Here is a 26,620-nt window from a genome sequence, read left to right on the forward strand (position 1 = left end):
GTATCACTAATGTAGAGACACGATTTGCACCTAAGCCCAAAATAGGAAGGGAATAGGCCAAAGAATCCAATACAATGAATTTGTAGAGAGTGGGTTAGAAATATAGGTTCTAATGAGTTTAGATAACAATAACAGTAGGCCAATATCACAGTATGGTGAAGATGGAATAGTTTGTATAATGAAAATTGTCATCAGACTCAAGCCGAGGAGGTTGATTCTTATATTTCTTTCTCTTAAGGACAGATTACAAATTTTGTTCCTCAGTCTACAGTCTTTTTCACTCTTTTTCTTTCGATCCCCCTTTTCTTAGGAACCCTCTTCTATTTTATACCTCATTCCCATTCTCATTTCCTCCCTCCACATGTAGATCTATATTGCTAGTGTTGATACTTGTCCCATCAGTACCTTCCTGAAATCTTTAGGTAATAGCTACAAGGCTGAAAATCACTGTTCAGATATCATTTCCTCATTAATGCGGTCAGAGATTTGGATACAGAGCATTCAATGGGGTGGTAGCAGCTTTCTCTTTGATATTTTATAGTCGTTCCTTTGCTTTGTACTCCCATGAACACATATTCTCATCAATAAGACCTACAAGAAGATCATTCTAGACAACAAGACGTACCATCTGACCTTTGCTTCGCTTAGCCAAAGGGACACCCCTCCTCGGACTACCTCCCTTAACTTCTTCGGTCGCAACTTGCTTGTGGACCTTTAGGTCTGACATCTTCATTACTATTAATCTGTCCTCAGACAAATGAACACCCTCGGACAAAGCTCATGGCCCAATATGCATTTTTAGGTCTTTTATCCCTACAACTATAATACAATTGAGTTTATATGATATACATTAAATTATTAGGTAATGTGATAATTTATAATAATCCATAAAGTAAAAGCTTGCATAAAAAAAAAATATTAATTTGAGTGGGTATACATTGGGTGTGGGTGGGTTACTGGGTTAGTGAATGTGTAGGCAGTGTAGCTGTGTAGGTGGGGGCTAGCTAATAGCTATATGCGGAGATCTCTTGCACTTGCACAGTAGCTATGAAATTTTTTTCAACTTTTTTAGATTATAAAATATTATATACTCAACCATAGAGTCCTATTAGGCTATCATTCTATCAAGTATCAAGTTGTGCAATGTGCACTGTCACTATGGAGTGTGATAGTGAGCAGACTGTGCATTATTTTTTTTTCTTTCTTTTTAATCTTTTGTAATTTAGGATAGTATTGGGCCTTTTTAATGCATTTTATTGACTAATAAAAGGATTAATTTTTTTGTAATTAAAATATATATATAGATAAATATTATATATATAATATTTTTTTACAAGTGAGGGCCTTCTTTTATTTGGGGTCTTAGGCAATTGCATCATTTGCATTCATTGTTCAGCTTGCCTTGATCACTTCCTCACATTTTCTTAACTCTCAGACAAATATATAATAAACAAATTCCAATAAAAAATCCAAAAAAAAAAAAAAGGTTAAGAGAGAAAGAAAGAGAATGATGGCATAGGGTTTCCTTATCAACTGCACTCCATGGTTCGGTGAATGCGAATGCGAATGCGAGTGGGAATTATTTAGAGACATCGACTATAGCAAAGAATAAGATTGAGAACGTTTAATGGCCACTTGACTCTAGAATGCTGGTGAGGGCCTCGTCCACTTCATTTTGGAGGAGCAAAGGTGTTTGTTTGTTGGGACTTACTAGACAGAGACAGATAACTATGGAGATAATAATTTCCAATTGACGGTGGCAGAGTAGGGCGAGGGTAGTGGTGGAGAATGGCAACATTGATGGCTGGTATAGGACAACATCATTGATGGCTAAGTGGGACAATGATGTTGACTACTGGGTAGGAGAGCATGGGTAGCATGAAATATTGAGTTGTGCTAGTAGCACCAAAAATGGCACAACTTTGTGCCACAACTCGCCACGTGGTGAGTTGTGACTAGTGAAAGAGTGTCTGTGGACTATGTGGAGACACACTTTCACCAATTGCAACTCGCCACGTGACGATTTGTGGCACAAGACTGTACTATTTTCGGTGGTCCCAGCATTTTCCATGATATATTATGACAGCAAGTCTAGATGTTGAATATTTTATGCTAAAATGCCTTCTATTTTACAATCAACTTTAAAAATATTTTCATGCTTCAAGAAAAAAAAAAAAACGTTAAAATATTTTCAATATGGCGATCATTTTTCAGTTACACCAAACACCTACAATTGGGGAAATATATATAGATGAAAAAAATGTAATTGCGGACTGTAGACTAAATTGTATTTTATAGCTTAAGTTTGTATTCAATTTATTTTTGTCTAAATTAAAAAAATAAAACTTCTTTTTTGGTAAAGAAAAAAAAACCAACAAACGGTTTTTCTTTATTGCAGACATGAATCGTGTGTAATAAGACTAATATATTTTGTTGTAATCAATTAGGTTTTTTTTTTTTTAAAGAAATCATATAACATTTGTTAGAGTGGCATTACTATTACCTGAAAAGTTGAATAGTTAATACTTCCTAATGCAATAGCCAATAGGCATAAATGCACTTTTAGTCCCTACATTTTGGTGTTTTTCCATTTTAGTCCATACATTTTAATTTTATCACTTTTAGTTTCTAATTCAATTAACGCGTTTCATTTTGGTCATTTCCGTCAGTCAATTGACGGAAATAGCTGAGGTGGCTGCCAGAGGAATTAAAATATTATAAAAAATGCCACATCACCCATGACACATCACCATATAAATTTAAAAAAATTAATTTATTAATTTTAACTAAATAATAAAAATAAAAATAGAATTAAAAACTAAAATTTACATGAATTAAGATTGTTCTTCATGTTCTTCAAATTGTTCTTCATTTTACAACTTATTCTTCATATTCTTCCCAAATCAAACCCAGCAACCAAGAACTCAAACCCATCACAAGAACACGAACCCAGCAACCCAAGAACTCAAACCCAGATTACTAGGACATAAATGAAAATAAGAAGAAAAAACCCAAATTCAACACCTCAGAGATCATGAAAACCCAGCACCATCAGATCTACCACAAATCAAGATCATCTCATGTTCTTCCCCAAATTCTAACACAATCAACACTGAATTCTCAGCAAAAAAAACTCATAAATCCAGTTAACAAAATATCAAAAAATTAAACAAAATATCTCAAAAATTAAACGAATTCAAAACACAAAAACAAAGAAATCTTCATCTCCAACATCAAGTCCCTCTCTCTCAGCATCTACTCCGTTCTCTCTTTGTCCGACTTCAGCCTCTCTATCTTCTTCCTCATCGCGCTCAACTCCTCTGCGAGCGACACGTCCAGAGATTCGATCAGAAGAATATGAAGAACAAGTTGTAGCCAAACATCAACCGGAGCAATCACAAATGACTAAATCACAAAAGGGAAGCAACAAATTAGCCAGCCGGATAGAGAAAAATATCAACCAAAAATCACAAAAAAAAAGGTAAATCTGAAAACCTCTGTTTCATATGTGTGTATACACTCTTTGATACATGTTCACAAATCCTCACAAACACAGAACATGAGCACAAAAATCCCAGTACCTTACCCTCTATCATACCTATGTTGATCAAAAGCTCACGCGCTGCCACATGTGATCTCACGCGTCGCCACGGCCACAGTTCTTGGCAGATCCGTGAAGCCTTTATCCTCCACAATTCCACGCATTGTCCTAGGCAGTAGATCGAGAAGTTGAGTTCTAGGTTCTAGAGAGAGATCGGATAAATATGAAGTGTTTGGCTTGAGTTTAGAGAGAGAGAAAGGATGAGAGGTTGCGAACCACCATCGTCGTGGTCGTGGCGGCTGGGCTTCACGACATAGCTAGGAGGCTGTGCCTCGTTTAGATTGAAGAGAGGGTGAGACCGATCCAGAGCGAGAGAGCTTATAGGTTTCGGTTTTAGAGAGAATTTGAGACTGGGATGTGAAACCACCGCCGATGGTGGCGGCGATGATGAGCTTGAAAGGCTTCGCCATGGTGGTCTGAGACAGAGACAATTCAAATCGGAGATTTCGAGGTTGAGATAGTTGGTTCGGAGATGGAGAAGACCACCGTGGTGGTGGTGCTGATGATCAGAGTGATGAGTTCAAGGTATTGGGCCATGAAGGCTCGAGTGTGAGAGAGAAAGAGAAGGCTCTGTAAAATGAAGAACAAAAGAACATGAAGAACAATCATGAATTTTAGTTTTTAATTCTGTTTTTATTTTTATTATTTAGTTAAAATTAATAAATTAATTTTTTAAATTTATATGCTGATGTGTCATGGATGATGTGACATTTTTTATAATATTTTAATTCTTCTGGTAACCACCTCAGCTATTTCTGTCAGTTGACTGATGGAAAGGACTAAGATGGAACAAGTTAATTGAATTAGAAACTAAAAGTGGTAAAATTAAAATGTAGGGACTAAAATGAAAAAAAAGTCAAAATATAGGGACTAAAAGTGTATTTATGCCTAGCCAATATGGTCCATTCGATTCCTCTTTAACAAGTGCATTTAAGCATCTGTTCACATTCCTAAATATTTATCATTATTTAGGAAACAGCAAAACAACCAATTATGAATCCATTAATTGCCACTCTTGGAGAAAACAAAAAACGTTTGGTTTGTTTTAACAAAGAAAAAAAAGGGTGTTTGTGAATTCCGAGTATAATTCTAACACGTGCACGTAAATTCTCCATATTTCCTCCTTAGAACGCGTCAAACTATAGGAACAAAACAAAATGTTTCTAAAAAAATAAAAAAAATTAATTTTGTCTCTAATATTTAAAATGTTGGATTTAAATTCTTAACATTATATGAGTCTTCAAAAAGGATTTGGTGTACATATTTTGCTTACATCCACCAACATTTCACAAATTAATAAATAGAAATTACCACACACAATCTTAAATTCTTAACATTATACCAATATTACTATCTTTTCTAAAAAAAAAGCCTCTACATAATCTCAAAAATTACCCCTATTAATATATATTCATCTATATATTTCAAACTATTATTAAAGAAAATGAAAGGCATATAGGAAAATTCAAAAAAATCATTGTAGTAGATTACGTGTGTATTGATTGATATAACAAAAATAGTATTCTTATGATCATTCTCATTAAGAATGCTAAATGCTATAAATGCTAAATTTTAACATCAAGTTTGTAAAAGGCACTAAAAAGCAAGTTACAACAAACATGCTAAACTTAAAAAAAATATAATCTGAGCTACAATGAGCTTTCATCTTTGAAAGCTCACTTAACTCCAATCTTAAAAAAATATTATTATTTTAATACTTGTGGTGGAAAATGTAGTTTGTGCCGTTGTTTTTTATTATTTGAATGAGTAGATTATATTATTTTAAACGAAATGGTAAAAAATAAAAACTTTAATAATATGTGTATTGTAAAATGAGTTGTTAAAATTAATAAAATGACTTTTTGAGATGCTAAATGCTAAAATTTTTAAAAATTTTGATATGAATGCTCTAATTCAACGTAGTTTTAGGTTTGAATTTTTTAAAAATTCAATCCACTTTCCCGTTTGGTAGTAGTGTAGAAGTTTTAAAAATGATTGTTTAAAATACACAAAAATATTATGTCTAGTGTTATAGGAAAACGTGTGAGAAGTGTTATGGTAGTTTTTTTTTTGTTGAAGTGTTATGGTTGTTTAAACATTGAAAGGGTTTGATTTTCAATTACGAAATTAATCGTTTTCTGTTCTGTACAGGAAATTAATAGGTTGGTCTTACTTTTACATGCATCTTTATAATAACATTCACTCCTCCCGAAAATGACGAAACAACAGACCTCTCAATTGCTTTAACACAAACACACACAGACCTCTCTCTCTCTCTCTCTCATTTCTTTGAACACAAGCACACAGTCACGGACACAGTGAGCTCACTGCTCTTTGGAGATAGATGATGGGTTCTTCGTCCTCTCAACCCTTGGAAATTGAGAAAGTGAGCTCCAACTTTCCTCAGCCTCAGCTTTCAACTCAGCCTCTGCTTCAGCCTCAGCCTCAGTCTACCTCTACTTCTGCAGCACAGTCCTATTCTTCACGTAAGTCTAAACTTTGCTGGGTTTTATTTCATTTTTTGTTTTTTCATACATTTTCCTTTTTGGGTTTTGATAATTTAGTCCTTAGTACTTAAAGATACGAGCTTTTGAAAAATTCTTGCTTGTTCTGTCCAATTTTTGTTGTTGAACATTTTAGATTTTTTTTTTTTTTCCTGAGCAACCAAAGGGTGTCTCAATATCTCTGGCAAAATAATAAATAAGGGAATTTTCCTGTTTTCTGAGTGGAAATGGTGCTTGTTTATGCTATACAATTTGTTGGACTCTGTGGATGAATAAAGGGAAAAGAAAGATCAGAACTTGGGATTTGATCTTTATGTAAAATAGCTGTGTAAACTCAAATTTTACATTTTGTTAGAAAAATCAAAACTTGGGATGTGATTCTTATGTAAAATGGCTGTGCAGATTCATATTTTAATTTTTATTTGCTTTGGGGTAGGTGTTTTTAGCAAATAAGTGTCATCAAACAAACAAAACCCCATCATGTGCTAGATCAACATATTTAATGTGTTTTTTAGGACCCAATCTGTCTTTGGTAGTGTACTTGTTCAAATAGGGGTCTAAGTTCTTGATGCTTTTAATTCCCATGTACAAGATGATGTGTTTGCTTAAAGAGTAGACTAGTTCACTTCTATTGTTATTGTAATTTAGCAATTTGTGTTCCTTTAGAATTTCCCTTCAAGGCTTCTTATAATATTGCACAGTGCTTTCTCATTGTTGACTTGTGTTTAACCCATTTGTGTTTCCCTTCAAGGCTTCTTATAACATAAACAATATTTTGCTTGAATTTGTTTTGCTAGCTGTTGTACAGAAGTATTCTCTAAAAGTTATGTGGATGGAATTTGTTTAGGCCTTCCAGAACCAGTGATGCACAAGAACCGCCTTCAGGAATACACACAAAGGTCGGGCATTCAGATGCCAATATATCAAACTAGAAATGAGGGAATGCAACATGCACCAAAGTTTAGGTCAATAGTGGACGTGGATGGATGCCTCTATACCTCTCCAAACACTTTTTTCGCTTAGAAAAACAGCCGAACAAGACGTTGCCAAACTTGCAAGTCTATCCTCAATGAGTTTGCTGTCAAGATGAACCTGGAGAAGCCTACTTACAATACTGTTAAGCTAGAACAAGCAGGGTTCCTTCCAGTTTTCATGTCTACTTTGGTTTTCAACGGTTTATATCATACTGGTGAACTTGGTAGAAGCAAGAAAGAAGCTGAACAATTGGCAACACGTGCTGTTATTATCTTTCTTTTGGGTATCTTTTTTCTCTATGATTATTATAAAGTTGTCTTTAAACTATTTACGCCTTGTGTGTTCTAAACTTTGTGTGGCTACTAATTGAGGATATAATGTAGGTAATTCTAGGTCGGGAATGGTTCTTTCTGAGATAATCAAGTCTAAAGACAAACTCTATGCTGCATTGCATAAACTGAAGGATACAAGCCATGCGAATATCAGTGTTGTACCCCAGGCTGTTGGAGTTAGCACAGGACAAAGTTCTGGGCAAGTTAGCCATGAACTCATTGTATCAAAACCTGAACCATCTCAAGCAGTGAATTTGCCAATTGAATTTGTGCCTGCTGTGTTACCAGAGCCTTCAGATGTAGGTCCAAGTTCCTTGAAGAAGCGCCGCAAGAATAAGAAGAAACCTAACAAGAAATTGCGGTCTGACACTCCGTATGTTTTAGTCTCTCTCTTTTCATGTTTGGCATGATTCTTGTCTTATTTGCTGTAGGTTTCATTCGCTTGGAAATATTACTATTTTGGCTACTTCTATCTAGTGGAATACTTTATCATGAATTTCTCTTGAATCACCTCTCACTACAACAAAAAAATGTTTATTACAACAAAAAAAATCGTTGCAATAACATCGAAGTTATTGCAATAGTTTATGCGAAGTGTTGTAATAAAATTTGAGGTAATAATTTTGTGCTAAAAATTTTTTTGTTGCAATAAACTTTAAATATTTTAATGAAAATTTTGATATAATAGTATATTTTCTATTGCAATAAACAATTTATTACTTCGAATATCTTGTAGTAATAGGCTATTATTTCATGAATTTTATTACAATAGATTGTAAAGAATTGACAAAAATAATTTGGGTTCAAATTATTGCAACGGTATATTTATTGTAATAGTTAATTTTTTTCATATAAATATATTTTTTACAATAGATAGTAAAATAATTGGAATTAGATCATTGTAATAATATATTAAAAAAATTGATTTCTGCAATTTAAGTTATTGCAAAAAATTTTCTAAATTCAATTTAGTATTAAAATCTCTATTGCAACTGAAAATTATAAATTATTACAACTAATTATTATTAATGTAATAATTTAATATTCTTAAGTTACTATTACAACGACTTTTAATTTTTAGATGTGATATTATGTCTAATTCCACTATACTAATTTTGTTGTATTAACACTTGATGTAATAGACTTATTTTGGTGTAGTGTCTGTCTCTTTAACCCATTTATTGGCCTGAATGTCCTTCATTGATGGTAGAGTTGATAACCAGATGTAAGTCTTCAATTTTAGCCCTTTTCCTATGGAAATAAAATTTCAGAAATAATTCTCTTTTTTAAATGTAATTCATATTTTTGAAATAACGCTGCATTTATATACCTGATTTTCTTACCTTTGATCCTGACAATAATTTTCTGGGAGCTATCAATGGAGCTACTGATTTCAAAATATCTTTTCGTCTAATCCTGCAATGTATTTTTCAAAAAAAAAAAAAAAAATGGTAGACACAAACTATAATAATCATATCAACAAACTTGTTAGCAGGATGCAATGGCAGCTTTTAGAACCTAGGTAAAAGGTTTGGGATAAATGTTATGAAATCTGAAACAGGGGCATCATTGTCATACTTAATTGAAAAAAATATCAATAATATTAAATCTGTATTGTTTCCAGTGTTATTAAACGTGTGCTTGGGCATGCTTAAATCTCAAAGCTCAAAGCTCAAAGGTCTAAGTGCTTTGCTTCGGAGAAGCAAAGCTCTTCCAATGAGGCATGCCACAAGCACTCTTTTTTTGGTGCTTTTTGGAGAAGATGAAAGCATGCCTAGGCACAATTTAAAAAAAAAAAAAGAAAATTAAGGAATCACTAAAAATTAACACTCATTTTGAAGGAAATGACACCAACCATTGATTGATCATAGAAACACCATTCTTAAGATTCTATACACAATTTTTTGTTTACATATCAAAAGTTTTACTATTCTTTTGCCTTTTGCTTTTATACTTTACGATATTTTAATTGAACCATATACTTCATTTGTATCATAGCTATTACCATTATGTATTTTTATAAAGCAGAAGAGAATGATAGAAGATGTTATGTGTATATAAAGCAGAAGAGAATGATAGAAAATGTTATGTATAACTATATATGTGACAGATGTGTGGGTATTGATATGGGTATGGGTACTATACTGGTACGGTGATACAACATTTGTTAAAAAACTTAGGGTACAATACATCGGGGATATGTGTATTAATTATTTATTAAATATAATTTAGTTATATATCTTTATACATTAGTAAGCATTTATTTATATATATTTTTTAACATATACCAATTTAAAAGTAATAATGGATTGTAAAGTGAATCCATGACCATCAAATAATGTTTAGAATACAAACTAAGATTCAAATAGTAAATAAAGGATAACTAGATAAGTGTTCAGCATTGTAACCAATATATAAAACACAAATAAAAATTCTTACAAGTTTGGGCTATCTCTTACTATCGGGGGTTGGTTTACAACGATATTCAAGTCGTATCACGGGTGTATCCTATATGTATTGGCACTTAAATAAATGTTTGGGTATGTATTTAGATGTATCCGTAATGATACTGTTACTATACGTATCAGATACGGGTATGTGAGCAAAAATGGAGTATTTGTGCATCCTAATATGTCTATGTTATTATTATGTTGTCCATTGATAGTTATTTTCAAATTTACTATATAAAAATTTTAAGAAACTGTAATAATATATGTAAAATTTCAAGTTACAACCTTTCTGCAGTGGCACTATCCTTTGAACTAATAGACTATATTACTAAATTTTACTTTATTAACCCTTTTTATTCTATGTTATGTATCTTTCTATTAAAGGTTATTCATTGATTTTTTTTTTAATTTTATAACTTACCAATCACACTAACACACACACCTGCACATGCACACTACGACATAGCTATGTATTTATGTATATAAACAATTTTGATCCAGTAAATCAAGCAAAAATTGGAAGATGTCCATCTTCAGTTAATAGATTTCTTTGTTAGGTTTAAAAATATTTGTAATCTCACCAATATATGTGAAATCAGTGAGGCCCTATCTGTGTTGATGGGGCAGCACACAATCACTCCTCTCTCTCTCTCTCTCTCTCTTTATATATATATATATATATAGCATAGGGCATTTGGTAAATTTTGTTATTGTTTCTGCACTATGAACCAGATTCTGAGGTTGAAGTTGCTTTATGGTTTAATACTTTAATTGGATCTATGTAACTTTATTGTTCCCAGTTAGGATCTATGTAAGTTTCTTATTGCTAGTTACTCCTTTTATAAAAAATTTCCACGTCATGCTGTTGTTGATTAGTCATAAAGCTGATTTAAGCTCTTTGTATCTTAGTGAGGAAACAAAAAAGATATTTTCATGTTCTATGGTTATATTAGACTAACACGTAAATTAGATATTTGGATGTTCTTTGGATGATCATTGAGGTCATAAATTAGATATTCACATAAGAAAGAGCTCTATCTTACATTTCTCTCAAATTACTTACAGGCTTTGTTCTGCAAAAGTTCGCAAATTCCTCACTAATTTTAAAAGCTTTCTTCACTATCTCTTTCTCAGTTTTCTAGGCATGTGTTGAATATCATTGAAGCTGGCACGCATCTTTCTTTCTCTCTCCGCATTGCAAGCGCATAAATCTATATGTGCATATTTCCATATATATTGCTGTTCTTGTATATATAGGTGTTTATGTTGCTTAATTGGGAGTAAATTTGTTGTTACAGGTTGTCAATTGCCGTCTTTCCTATGACTCAAGCCCCAATAACTCAAGGTCCACCCTGTTCGGTAGCCCAATAAAGAGACTTGCTCTGATGTGTATGTATTGTGTATATATTTAGTTTAGGTTGGCTTAAAGCTCTCATATTGGGTTTAGTAAGAAATTAATCTCTCGCCATTTTGTGCTTTGGAAACTTGCTCTGTAGTGTTAGTTTATAGAAGTGTATATATTTGTATATATTTTGTTTAGGTCGAATCAAAGCTCTCATATTGAGTTTTGTTAAGCATTAGTCCCTCCCTGTTTTATGCTTAGTAGTTAAAATACTTTATTTGGATCTGTGTTAACTGTTTGATACCTATTGCTATTATGAAAAAACCTGCCACATCATGTGGTTGCATCTTGCTAATTTTGTTGTTTGTTTCTTGTTTAATGTCCTAGGGGTCATTTAGAAGGTATTAACATTTGGGTACTGATCATTCGGATTGCTTCTGATGTTACTTCCATATTACTATGCTTTATTATGTGTGCAACATTTGAACATTAACATGATTCAGAAAAACATGACCAATGTTTATATGCTATTGTTTGGAGTTTTTGTAGAACTTATTTCAGTTGGAAATCAGTTCCACATTATGTTGCAATTTTTTGTCTGCGTTGTGTTTGAATTATCTTGTGTGAGTGCTGTGTCAAGATCAGCACTTTACAAGGAACAAAATGCAAAATGCATTTATGGTGGTAAGCGTTAGTGCTATTCAGTATAATGTGCATCACGTCAAAGGCACGTCATAGCGAACCAAACGCCCTTTTAGAGTATTTGAGAAAATTAATTGGACTTTTTACAATATGAGAAATTGATTAGGCTGTTCTCATAAGTTTACTCTCTCAAGGATATTCTTGTTTCCTATAACTGAGGCCACCATCCAAGTCCAGCTCTTGCTGGTACACCATATTCTCCTTCCCGTTGCAAGTGTTTCACTGCAGAACCCATTCCCATTGTGTTCATTCACCTCAATAAAGTCCAAGATGGAAAGCCTGATTCTCTTCCCTTGTGACACCCTTTTTCACATCTGAAATCATTCTTTTTATTTAAATTTTATAAATGAAGAAGTCATAATTTGTATTAAAACTAACCAACTATGCAACGAACACAGACACAGTAGGCCAATTTGGCCATAACCAATAGATAACAAAAAGTATGTATACCCTCTGTATCTTCACACTTATTTTGACAAAATTTCATAATTGTTGTTCACTGATATGGTAGATTGTTAGTGATAAATAAAAAAGTAATAGTGGTGGATTTTAATACAAACCACGATAAGCTTGCCAACTTAATTGTTGTGTAAAATGTGAAATTTTTTCGAGAATATAACATGAAACCATTTATTGTAAAAGTTTTGCCATGTGACAAGTGACAACTCTCCCATTATTTGTATAGTTGTATATAACACCAATGATGAAACCTTTATATAACCAAGTCAATTATACTATGATCTAAGGGGTATTGCCTTTGCAATACCGCTAAGGGGTATTGCCATTCCTTCAGCCCTTGGATAATTTTTTATTTTTATAACTTTCCTCACACTTAGGGGTAATTGCACTACATCCATATCCAATCCAATGCAACACCTATTGAGACACATGAAAGGACAAATGCACGAGGAAAAATTCCTTTGCAATAAGTTAAAAGGATCCATGTAGACTCTTGGAGCATCTCTAATAGATTTTTCATTTTCTCACATAGAAATTTTTTTTTTAAATTTCCTCTACTTACTTTTTCAAATATACTTTCCAGCAAAATTTATATTATGTCTCTATTTCATTTAAATATTTTTTTTACTTTATTATTTCATAACAGCTATATTTTTCAAATTTCTCAATTAGTTATATTTTTCAAATTTCTCAATTAGTTATATTTTTCAAATTTTATTGTAATTCAAATTTTATTGTAATTCAAATTTTATCAAATTTGTGTTTGTCTCGTGAAACTTCTTTAAAATTCCATGTAATTTTGAAATTTATCAAATGCATCTTATAGTTTTGAAATTTCTCAAATCTATGTAATTTGGAATTAACTTATTATAACTAACTTGAAATTCATTAATTTTTTTCCAAAAAGGAATTTATTAAACTTTTGCAAGGTTTTTATTTTTCAAAATCATTAAATCCATCAATTTATAAATTCTCAAATGCATCTTATAGTTTTGAAATTTCTCAAATCTATGTAATTTGGAATTAACTTATTATAACTAACTTGAAATTCAATAATTTTTTTCCAAAAAGGAATTTATTAAACTTTTGCCAGGTTTTTATTTTTCAAAATCATTAAATCCATCAATTTATAATTTCTAAGTTTTAATATAAAAAAAGGTCCACTCTTTCTGATCTTAATGTTTGGGATTATTATTATTCATTAAAAAAAATATTTTAGATCAACCCCACCCTCTTCATCCACCACCCATTTCATTTCAGTTTTACTCTCATTATAGAGAAATTGCCATTCCTTTGCAAATTGCTTCCGCTGCACTTGTCCCCTTCATCTGTCAGATTGGTCCTTTGTAGCCTTGTCCAAACAAGTTCACCTCAGTCATATCTTGATTATCGTGCTCAAACTTAAAAGTGAAACATGGATCTAGTTTCACCACAATTTAGCATTTTTGAGTATTTGTTATCACCAAAAAGTAACAATTGTTCGTCTGAGATAGTTTAAATTTTATGACCTATTTTACTTAAAAAATAAGTTAAGTAAAAATATAATTGTACATAAACCATGCACAAGTTGGTTTAAAAAATAAGTCAATTTATTAAAATAACTCATTAACAAATACTCTAAAGATATCCGTTAATAGAACTCATTCAAAATTTTCATTACTTCTCCCTGGGATCATTTACTCACTCATTGATTGAAGGACAAAAAATAAAGACTTTTGGCTTTCGATAAAATGTTATTGATCAAATTCTTTAAACTCTCATGCCTACTTAGGCAGCAAGGACTATATACATATACAGTGTGTATTATTTCAAATCCCCATATAAAACAAAATACTAGATGAATATGAATATTGAGATCCTATATACAAAACATACACAAATTTCAATATAAGATACTCAGAATGGAGAAACCCAAAAGGTACAATAAGCATCTTATCGGGACAACCAAGAACTATAGTTTTCATCAACTTCTTCAATCAAAAGCTGTGAGCCTGTGACATTAACAAACAATAATGTTCAATAAATATTTAAGAATTTAATTGAGAATCATTAGGAACTTAAACTCGCCAGTTGGATTCATAAACCCGTATAGAGAGACAGAGCACATTAGGATATCAAATTCTCAGGTTGTCATTAATGACTAAATCTTTGAGATAAGGTAATTAAACCCGGCAATAATAAACATGAAGTGTGCATTGTGGTAAGGGTTGCCAAATTCATCACTAGAGGAATAACTCAAAACTCCTTAAAACAAGGGATAGAGTTCCTCTGTCAATGCCAGCTTGCTGCTTCACCCCATTCAATTCTTCTTGTCTGGACAACAAAACATGAGGATGATAATCTTCATTGGGGCAGTAAATGACATATATTTTTTTGTCTAAATAGTAAATGATATAGGTGTATTTTTTTTTATTTGATGGATATCAGGGGTTGGAATTCCAGATTCATTAATCAAGAATAAGAGATTTTTGAGCAATATTAATTTGTCTCAGCTTTTGCAAAAATTCTTGTCTATTTTGACATAAGAATATAATTTTTCTATTTTATATACTCATTTTTAAAAACACTCCATATCAGATGATGTATTTTATACTAGATCTTATTAAATATTAATTTTTTAATTTTTTTCACACATAACAATCATCATCTACACTCTTCCTTCATCATCGGGATACATAAAGAAAGAATAAAACAAAAGTAAAGGGAAATTATTAGTGTCAGTGTAACAATCATATATTCTTACACAATTTTACATGGACTGATGTAGTTATTCTTATCAGCTGAGCTAACATTAACATACTAATAAATGATATATTTAAAGAACATTATTAATTTATCAGCTGAGCTAAATTAATAACTTATCAGCTGAGCTAACATTACTATATTTAACTTGCTTCAGCCTACCTTACACAAACTGTTCTTTATATCATTTAACTGTTCTTTAAATATAGTAATTATTAATTTATTACTACAAGTTATTGACTATAAGCAATGTTTAATTTGATTCGGTTTGTGTCTAAGTAGGGTGAAGCAAGTTTTGGCTCTATACGGCAATAGGGGCATTTTAAAAAGGGTTTGCTTGCATCATATTAATATATAGTTTGCTAAAGTTCAGTAGTGCATGCCTATTTACTATTTACTATTTAAATCTATGATTATATCGTTTAATTAAGATACAAATATTGATATAAAGTCAAAGTGGTAGTTGTGCTGGAAGCTGTGGAAGGAAGGAATTTATAGTCGATCGGAGTCGGTAACTGATAACGACATGTTAATTTGCTCACTCATTTCAGAACAAACAAAAAAAATATCATCTCAGAAATATCATAGCACACATCATACTCACCTTTTGATCCTCTTCGAAACCAATTTTTTGGGATAAATTAGATTATGTTATTTTGAAGTTTCACGAAAATAATGCTACAGATACAATGTTTTTCAAAGTAAATTTTATAATTACTGAAATGGTTGATTGTGAATGGTGAATAAAACGTGATGGATCCATGAGTATGGTGAATAAGTTGTTTTCATCACTCATAGTTAATTTTACTGTTCATGAATTGAAGCTTTCCAAACACTAGCTTTAGGCAATGACACTCCTAAGTCCTACCCTTGAGGTTTCATAAAGGAAGTTGCTTATGTATAGTATCTAAGAGGTTCCTAAATCAAGTTCAAACACACGGCTACATTGACTAATGCAATGCATATAGTAATTATCTTTCCTAATGAGAATTAAATTCAATATAATTATGTCTTTAAATTTAATTGAGAATCCTAAAGATTTGCATTTATGAAACTGTATCTAAGTTATACCATTTTACAAATGCAATAAATAAGCGCATGTCGTTGGACCATTACTTCCTGGTGGAATATTTATTACTTTATTTTAAAAATATTCTTATACATTTATACATACTTTAGAGTGTCATTTGTCCACAAAATTGAGTGAGTGTTGATTTGCTCATAATTAAGGTAGGAATGTTTAAAAAAAATGAAATATCGTTAGGTAAGTAAGAATTTTATTTGTTGCATTTATACAAACTTCAATGGGCATGTGTCATTTCTTAAAGTCTTGCACTTACAAATTTACAATAAACTGAGATCATATATAGTTTTTAAGTTTTTATGGTCTGTATATGGACATTTTGCATCATGCAACATAAAGGTTTCATCTTGTTAAGTTGTTTATCATGTTCCAAGTGCTTTTTCACTGATAGTTACTCTCTTCCACGATACCATGCATCGCACGTAGATCCTAGCAAATTAACAACCTTCAATATACCAGTACTAGGTTTAACAAATAACAATGCCCGATTTTGATTGTCAACACTACTTCACATCAATGGAGTTTACACCATCCAATTATTTCTTTAAATGCCCAATGAAATATGGACCAAATTCCTATCATGATGATCGATACATATCTTTGTTTCGTGGCTCCTAACCTAGGTGGTTATTTCGGTTTATGCATATTCAGTAATTATATATGAATACATATTTTGGTGATAATCTTTATCTTTGAGTTATATATAACTCATGAGGGTTTGAAGGTGCTTGATTCGGTGAGATCAAATAGTTTGGAACACGAACTAAATATTATTAGTGATGTGCTGTATTAGTTAAATGGGGAATTAGGCTGGGTTTTGCTCAACTCACGACCCATGGAGCATTCACATTTATTATTGATGGGAGCACTTTACAACATTAATTGAATAAAATTAAAAAAGTGGGTGATTAATGTGGGAGTAAAATGACCCAAGCAGGTATTTGGGCCTTTGGGCTCTAGCAAGGAGGGCCGATCTGCTCTGGAGTTAAGAATTGGTTAGTACTACGAATCGGCCCATACGTCGAGGGTCCGAGGATACAGCCGAGGGTGAGCTTCTCCTCGGACAGATCCAAGAGGATTTGGAGATTCACTACGAAGGGCAAGGCAGAATTCTGGAAGGACTGTTGGTTAAAGGGGGAAACCCTGAGCCTTCGAGGTACACCGATGTGGGAAAAATATACCAAAAGCAAAGGTTGCCACCTCCACATTAAAGACCCTGCACCTACCTCCCTGGCCGCATTAATGGGGAAGTGACCCCCTGAACAGTAGGACTGAAACTTCTGGTCACTATTCAAAGGCACTAAGAAAAGAAATATCTAGGGAGGAGGGGGTTGGAGCAACACGTGGATAAAGCATCAGGAAAAGAAGTATTTAAGAGGGATGAACGCCAAAGAAGAAGGGGTGAGAGAAAAACAAAGAAAAAATTAAGAATTGTAATCTTTAAGAAAGAAAGAGAAATAATACAGGGAGAGTCCTCGGCTTACGTCCGAGGAGGTCCATTTGCAATTATCGTTTATTATTTACAAGTGTTTGTAACTTTTGGCCTGTTATCAAGTTCTCAGTACTTCTAACCTAGGTTTCAAGCCCACACTCTACAAATTTCATTGTTTAAGGCTCATTGGGCCTGAGCCCGTAGTTGTCTTTGGGTCCAGGTACAATTGTGCACTTACAATTAATATAACATGATTTGACTCAAATTCATAGTTTTAATCTTTTGAATTAAGTGATATTTGTATATGTTATATTAACTACTCAATTATATTTCATAAAAAAAAAAACTCTTACTTGGAATCCCCTCAAGACTTCTCTCCTTAACAATTATGGATTTGAATTTCAGTAAAACATTATGTTATAATAGAATAAGTGCAAGTGTGATATCCCACTATTTGAAAAAGGGTTAATACTGGTACACGTTTGTGTGCAATAACAAGTGTGAAATAAACACCACTTATTTAAAAATGGCTAAAGTTAAATTACCTCCTTGTTTCTAACATTTCTTTTCTTCAAAATTTAATACAATAGAACATCATTTTATACAGCTTTTCCTTCGTTATAAAAAAAAGAAGAAATATATAAACTTGGTATTAATCCTATTGTAAAATTGTCCCAGGAAGGATATGATATTTAACTGCATATCATATAGTTGACTTACTGATTTTAGTTTCCTATTCTTTCTATTCCAAAAAAAAGAAAAAATCAGGCAAACATGTGAGAGTTCTGTAGGCAAAAGCATCTTCTGCAGAAGATGCGCTTAAACTTGGATACAATTCACTCTTCTGGATGCAGTAGCCATAACCATGAATCCATTAAAAACAATTCATAACCACGAAAAATATCCATGACCAGCTACACTCCTACACACAGAATGTACATATAGTATTAAAAAGAGTAGGTGTCCACGTGCCCAAGCAAGAAGGAAACAATGGAGGAACTATCCTGCAAATTTGTCCAGGTTCCCGAAAGTGAGACTAATTTACAAGATGGGAATCTCTGTGAAGACGTGGTATACCAAAAGATCCGCCGAGCTTTTTGCTAGTTTACTCTCAACTTTTTTTTATTTTTAAATCTCCAATCTATTATCTTCTGCCAGCTAACAATCCCAATACAAAAACTAATTGTATAATTAATGGTTAGCAATTTCATAACACCTATAATTTTACACACTTTCAACGACCATTAAGACTTTCTAACTACTATAAGTCATGATTTTTATAATTGTTCTTTGTTAGATTAAAATACAATACAATAAATTCCATCACCATTAATATAATACAGTGTAAAACACCTATTGTATTTAGTTTATAAGTCTCTACAAATAGGCCCTCCCACAGTTGTAGTCATTCTAAATCTTGCCTGTCTGCTTGAACTGGCCTCAGTAGCTCCAATTCTAGCTAGTTCATTCCTATATACTGTCTTTCTCAATGGCTCTTGCCAAGGACCGAATGCTACACGATTCATGCATGGGCTCGGTTCATCAATTAGTCCCAGACCTTTCCTCACCAGGACCTAATTATGCAGTTGATGATGATGAATGTAACAAGGTGGCGCTTCAAGAAGTAGCCGGGTTGGAGAGTACTGGGTTTGTCAAGAATGTTGGCATGAATTCTAACGCGTTTGTGTTTAGGCCAACACATTATCAACCAGCTCATGAAGAAGCTCACTCGTTGATAAACTTCAAAAACGGGTATGGTAATGGTAATTTTATGCATAGTAGTTGTGAATCTTTGCTTAGCTTTGAGCAAAGTGAACGTTCTTCTCAGAACAGTTTCTTGAAAACTAATAATCAAAAAGTAGAGTACTCAATGTGGGAGGGAAATTTCAGCGATCAGAGTTACCAACGGAATCAAATTAGTTCGAAATGCAGCAGTGAGCCTCGCCTATTTGCGGAGTTCAATTGTTTTCAGACAGCTAGCAATTACAGCTCCATCACTAATACCACAACAAAAGAAAACCAGCATGAGGATGGTGCATATGGATGGTTATACTCAGAAGAACCTGTGGACACTGATAGCATTCATGAGTCTGGAACACATGATACAAGCTTCCACAAGCGGCCTCATATGGTAATTTTTCTTCTATTTTGCCTTGCACTACACAAATAATTAGCACTAATTATTGAGTATTTTGGGAGTTCAATTTGGTCCCACTAATAACTTCGTAATGGAACCATAATTCATGTAAGATGAGAGAGTACCGCATTTAGTTACTCTATAAATACCTTAATAATCCTTTGGTATAGGGTTGTAGACATAAATGGTCTAACTTAGAGTGAAATTTACTCTTCTTTTTTTGTGAAGGGAGAGAGCACACAAGCTTCAAAGAACCAATTCACCAATGCAAATAAGAAGCCAAAGCCAAAGTCAAGTTTGTCAAAAGACCCGCAAAGTATTGCTGCCAAGGTTTGCCTCAATCCTAAGTTAACCTGATATCCATACATAGTTTGAGTGCAAATTAAGCAAAATCAATAAGTGGTACTGAAAGAATGTTTGTCTTTCAGAATCGAAGAGAGAGGATTAGCGAGCGGCTTAAAGTACTACAAGAACTTGTACCTAATGGTTCCAAGGTGATGAGCATTTTCATTACTACTTCCCATTTTGTGTATTCTTGCTTCTTTACTTTAGACCTCATAGTTGAAACTTTTCACTATCTTGGAATGTTGGGTTTCTATTGAATTTTCTATCTAATTTTTATTTTTGCCTTATACAGGTTGATCTTGTAACCATGTTAGAAAAAGCCATTAGTTATGTCAAGTTTCTTCAACTTCAAGTAAAGGTGTGACTTAATTATAAAGCCATTTTTACTCTCAAATCCAAGGCCTCAAATCATTGAAATTAAAACGTATATATGGCTTTTCTTTTTCTTTTGGTTTCAGGTGTTGGCAACAGATGAATTTTGGCCGGTTCAAGGTGGGAAAGCTCCTGATATTTCTCAAGTAAAGGAAGCAATTGATGCTATTCTCTGCTGTCAGAGAGACACAGACTCAAGCTCAAAGTAATGGAGTTAAAACTGAAGAAGAAGAAGAAGAAGAATACAATAATATAATCCAAGGGCAACTTGAGAGGCAAAGGAAAAGCTTTGTTTTGACATTTAGCATGCTCCAGTACAAAAAAGAAAAGAAAAAGAAAAAAAAGATTAACTAATAGATTACATTTCCTTTTCTTTTATATCTGAAGCTCATGTAATCTAATTATGCATTTCTATATGCAATGAGAACCGAGACTGCAACCTGGTCCAATTTTATCTATGTATTTTGTTGTTACTCTATAATTTAGAGTATGCATGATGGTCCTGTTATTAGCTTTATATTTGCATTTTGAATTTCTGGTACTTTTGGTTTTAATCAATATTAACTTAATCTCTGACATATGGCTGCAAATCTTAAGGATAATTATATCTCCTGAACAACATCATAACAAATATAACAAACGGCCGATAATTTAAAATTTGTAACCATGCATGGGATCATACTTTTGAACACTGCTGTTGAGGTTAAGCATATAATATGTAAGAATGCATGACAATTTGATCCGTCCAAATTTGAACATAATTTTAAGTTCTGATATATAGGTATGGTTGTTCACCCACTGAACACTACCAATCATAGCTGACTGGCAGTGGTGGCCTCTAACAAGGTCATCAGGGGTGGTTGGAAGTAAATATTTTACTAATAAATTTCACTTTTGGAATGTGTTTCGAGCATTTATGTTTCAAAATTTTCATACCATTTATATTTGATTTGTTTTCACATTGGCCATTTATGTTTTAAATTTTTCAATTTAAAACGTAAATGGCCAAATAGAAAATTGAATCAAACATGACAGACTAAAATATAAATTTTGTAACTTAAATTGTTGAAATGAAAAAAATCTTAAACTTTAAAGGTCAAAAGTGCACTTCAGTCTAACTATTTGAAGGTCGATGAGTTCAATGTAGTAGTCAGTGACAAGTTTTGAAAATAGCTTAAAAACTGACAACATAACCCCCCAACAAAATCATATCTTTTGTTCTCCCTAACAGAAATAAGATCCCTCCACACAAAAAATCAAATCTTTCATCACCCCCTCCCATAACACCACCGCACCTTTGTCACATTCTCTCCTCAAAACATTAGATCGATCAATCCACATCTAATTGTGTGCGGGTGTTTGTCAATGAGATATATTGGAAATTATAAGGAAAACCAATGGAAAAACAAAAAATGAACTAGGTTGAGAGGCATGAATACATTTGCCATCTTTAAGATGATATTTACCCCCACTCGATTGAGTTTACTTGAAGGTTCTAGAAAAATCACCTCTAGGATACGACTAAGCCCGAACTCTACAAATTGCTAGCAACCTTAAAGAATCTTGTGAATTTCTCTCCAATGGCTAGTCACACTCAAAGGATTTGTATATGCTTTTGAAAGAATAAAAACTATTATATTGCTCTAATTTTGTGAATATGGTACACTATTTAGACACAATTAAGAGTTTCCCTTGAAAGGTCACATTTAAAATGCCACTTTTGGTGAAACAAGCCTTCTAATGCCTTCTAAAATGTTGCATTGGTTGTTACAAGTGTTTTGAAACTCAAAAGACACATTTTCCATAATTTCTCCAAAATTTTGTAGAAAATAGTTTCTACAGTTGTCTTGCTCGAGCATGCCTTAGTATTCATCACTTGAGTGGCCATTGAGCAAGCTCATGCTCAAGCCCGCATATACTTGCTTGTGCCTGCCTATCAATCACTCGAATCCCACTATACACTCGATCAAGCAGGTTCACTAAAGTGTTGATTTGCACCCTTGGTTTCCCTATTGGCAATCTCAATGTACTATAGCAGCTATAGCTTCACTTGAGCGACCCTTAGGCCAGCTTAAGCGAGACATTGAAGCATGATTTTCTGCTTTTCATTCTTATTTTGTTTCATTGTTTTACTTCCAAAGTAAGATTACTAACATATTACAACCTACATGTATAATAAAAAATATACAATTGGATCGACATTCATAAGGCTCATTAAGAATGTCACTATTGCTAATGGCTCAGATTCTCTTTCTTTTTCTTACCCAATATTTTCTGCTTTTTAACCTAATATTTTCCTATATAAAGCCAACTTTTCTTGCACATAAAAATTAGGGAGAGAGAGAGTTTGCCATATATGAAAGAAATTAAATGGTGTATTATATCATTCCTAAACATAAAATCCTTCCCTTTGCTTTTAGAACCTTGAGCCTAAATTTATTTCGTGCAAAACCACAAAAGTTCTTAACTCTACCAGTGATTTCACTGGTGTTTCCTTCTGAAGAGCTCTTTGGAGTACTGAAGCCTACTTATACTTATTGGAAGTTTGTCCTATAAAGTTTGTCCTATAGGAGACTACGTAGAAGAACTCCAAAACTTAGGGGCCATTGTCGTGGAAGACAAGCATGTCACATGTTAAGGTCACATATAGAATTTGGGGTTACAAAAATATTGTTATTGTAGATTTATTGTATAGAGTGGTTTTTCTTTTGAAGAGTTTTTCAATTGTTTTCACTTTGTCACCAAATTTATGTGTGCCTTTATTGTTTTTGCTTCTTTTTGTTGTTCTTATTGCTTTTGGATTTTTGTGATAGTTGTTGTGATTGTTCAATCTATCAAATTGCTAACTATGAGCTTTATAAAAATTAATCCGTTGCTTAAAAATTTGGGATCTAAATCAAAATTTTCATCCAAAATTATCAACTACCCTCATAATTTAGTCACAAAATTTTCGCTATCTCAAGTCTCAACCATACGAACGTCTGTATAGAAACCAATTAATTTACAATAATATTTACCTGAAAAACACCATAACATACTGTAACAAAATGTATTTTTGGGACGAATATTTGTGGGGAAAACAAGTTTTAAGAAGATACTTCACAAAGAGAGTGGGTCAACAATTCCGTTCAATTTGTACCATTTGCCAGTTCAACAATATATATTAAATTCTTGAAAAGAAGTCAGCATGCATGTCCTTCAATTGTTTTGATTGAACAAGTCAATCTCACTTAACTTATTCATTCGATCTCCACCAGTATTAATTATAAAAAACAATGAACGTTGGGAGATAGAGGATTGGAATAGTTATAACAAGTCCTTAAAATCTCTCTTTAATTATTCATTCCCCACCAGTATTACTCAGTATTTTCTTTTTGACGTGTTTCTATAATTTCCTCCTTTTTGTTCAAAATACAAAGTACACACACATTGTAAAGCGATTTCAGCACAAAATCCACAAAATTAATACTTGGTGAAATTGGCACGTAAAATGCATCCAAGAAAGGAGTCTAGTGGTGGTGGTCTACTAGGATTAAGACCAAAGAAACATGCATGAACATGATCCATATATGATAGCACTTCAGATCCAAAATTTGAAGAGGGTCATGGTTTTTGGTCCCCTCATCGATACCGAAAGTAATTAAGCAATAGTTCTCTATCAATAAAAACCAAAAAAAGTTAAAGCAATAATTCTTCACTTTTGCGGCTGTGTTTCATTTCAGTCATTATCGTGCTTCCAGAATGTACTGCCACTTTACTAAGAGCTTTTTTTTTTTATAGTTCAATAGGTGACTCTCATGATATTTTTAACAGATACGTTCGTAGTTTAAATCATTCCTCTCTATAATTGCTGCTTGGTCTTCGCCTTGCTGTTATGATTTCTGGCCATGATTAATATGGTTGATCTCTCAGCCTATTTTATTATGGAAAAAAAATGCCTCCAAAGCAATTTGAAACTATTTTCTTTCAATCCACTACATGACGATTAAAGAGATCATTTATATGTATACGTTCTCATGTTAAAAAGTACATTCGTAGTTTAAATCATTCCTCTCTATAATTGCTGCTTGGTCTTCGCCTTGCTGATATGATTTCTGGCCATGATAATGGTTAATCTCTCCGCCTATTAATATTATGGAAAAAACATACCTCCAAAGTAGTTTAAAATTATTTTATTCCAATCCACTATACGTCAATTAAAGAGGTCATCTATACACAGTTTTAGTCATATAAATATTTTAACGAGCCATATGATTTATTTAAAAATAATATACATGAAGTGTTATAAATTACTTCGAGACTGTCCTTTTATTCAAACTGAACAGGAAAGATGCATGTACTGTCCTTTGCTTTGTATGCAAGTGTAAAGCACCCGTACAGATTTTTTGTTGCACTGTCGATGGTGAGAAGTAAAAGTATTAATTTCAATTGAGGATAAAGATTTTTGAGATCTATGTATCATGTGCTGTTTATCTTCCACTTATTTTTAGGGTAGCCCTCAAAGAAAAGGGGACCATATTTGTCGCGCGTGACTTTCAATAGGGATCACATGGATTATCACATGCCAAAATCCCATAAAATGTGGTTTTTAATTTTTTTTGGTTGGGAACCATAATATATATATATATATATATATGTTTCTATACAGTATTTAAATTCTCAAAGAAACTCAAATTAAATGTACTAACCGAATGTTATCAACGAAATCCAATATTCTATTCATCTCTCTCCATATATGATTCGATCATCACCACTTAATTCTATGATGGACATGTTAATTAATAATCTCCAATTGAATTTAGAATTCTGTAATTTTTGGAGTAAAATAAATTATTACTCATTCTTTTGGATTAATTAAACAAGAAAAAATTAGATGTTAAAAATGTTCCAATTACCATTGGTGATGAAAACTAAAAATAGCTTTCCAATGAAGATTTACTCGTAAGTCGTAACCTCCCTTGAAATATAGGACTTATTAGGAGGGTAAAAATTAAAAAACAATATTATCTTGTGTAGCAGATGAAAGTCATTACCTAAGGCTTATACATAATTATATTTGTGGACTTCGTGCGTATTTCACATGAAAAGTCCATTGAGTTTAATTATAGGCTGTATCTCATTACTTCAATTTTTCTTATTTGTCATCTTATTTTATTATCATAAACAACAATCTATCTTTAATCTATTTTATTCAAATGTCAAGAGCCTATAATTTAACAATATTACTTGATCTCCTTTATAAGAAGAATCATGATTCAAATATCCTTTTTTTTATTTTTTATTTTTTATTGTTGTAATAATCAATAAAGATGGAAAATAAAATAAGTATGTTACAAAAACAATAATTTTCTGAATTTGGGTAGATTATTGGCTTATATGACTTAGTGGGTTGCCCAATCATTATTGTTATTATAATTATCATTTTGGTTTTTGTAAGTGATTTTTTTACCCAAAGTTGAAGGGGAGATTTTGATTAAGTTTATGCAAGCCTGTTGATATGGGTAAATACCTAAAAAGTACTATAACCTAAAAAAAGTTTTTAAGCATAATTACAAGGACTAATGAAATTATTCAATTACAAAGGATCCCTTTCATAAAAGCCGCTATTGGATATTATTTTTTTGCATGATAAATTTCCAGCTCTACCATAATTGATATTGCTCCGTACTTGATGATTTTTCATTCTAAGAAAATAAAATTTCTCTAATAGATTTGCATTATTTAGAATCTTAAGATTGACCCTTGATTTCTGTTATCTTTCTCATATCTTCCGTGGATCTGTCTGGAATTCCATGCAGGCATTTACTGTTTGGAGAGATTGTGATGTGTCTCCTTATCAGCTAGAACTTCAAATTCTCCTGTTTCCCCTTGTTTGGTAATCTATATTATTTTATTGCCAAATGATTGAATTGTGTTTCTGGACAATACTTTAAATTACAAGATAAGAGTCATATATGACCAAGGACCACTTTCATTGAAAGTTTTCACATACAAAAAATCAACTAAATTTGTCAGATGCCGCCCCTTTATTTTAGACTACTAGCTACGTATATATATATATTTTATATAAATATTCATCTCGATCTAACTGTGTTTGAGCTCGATTCCATACTACGTGGTCTCCATTTTCGATTTATGGTGTT

At 32.5% G+C, this 26,620-nt stretch overlaps 2 protein-coding genes across 3 annotated transcripts; both read left to right on the forward strand.

The window, feature by feature from the left end:
• Nucleotides 1-5,820: 5,820 nt before the first annotated feature.
• On the forward strand, nt 5,821-11,559 carry LOC142642697 (uncharacterized). Of its 2 annotated transcripts, none has more exons than XM_075817110.1 (4): nt 5,821-6,087; nt 6,903-7,363; nt 7,464-7,785; nt 11,161-11,559. In XM_075817110.1, the coding sequence occupies exons 2-4, from the start codon at nt 7,192-7,194 to the stop codon at nt 11,231-11,233; spliced, it is 567 nt and encodes a 188-aa protein (XP_075673225.1). In that variant the 5' UTR covers nt 5,821-6,087; nt 6,903-7,191; the 3' UTR covers nt 11,234-11,559. The 2 variants fall into 2 exon arrangements, with proteins under 2 accessions (XP_075673225.1, XP_075673226.1); XM_075817111.1 differs by having other exon boundaries at nt 5,822-6,087; nt 6,953-7,363.
• A 7,553-nt stretch (nt 11,560-19,112) lies between these two features.
• LOC142642511 (putative transcription factor bHLH086) lies at nt 19,113-20,853 on the forward strand. The gene is made up of 5 exons (XM_075816879.1): nt 19,113-19,754; nt 19,989-20,090; nt 20,189-20,254; nt 20,398-20,463; nt 20,564-20,853. Exons 1-5 carry the CDS (start codon nt 19,113-19,115, stop codon nt 20,684-20,686), a joined length of 999 nt encoding a protein of 332 aa, XP_075672994.1. The 3' UTR covers nt 20,687-20,853.
• Nucleotides 20,854-26,620: the final 5,767 nt, after the last annotated feature.

The sequence above is a fragment of the Castanea sativa genome, chromosome 7 (assembly GCF_040712315.1).
Source record: "Castanea sativa cultivar Marrone di Chiusa Pesio chromosome 7, ASM4071231v1".
Taxonomy (NCBI): Eukaryota; Viridiplantae; Streptophyta; class Magnoliopsida; order Fagales; family Fagaceae; genus Castanea; species Castanea sativa.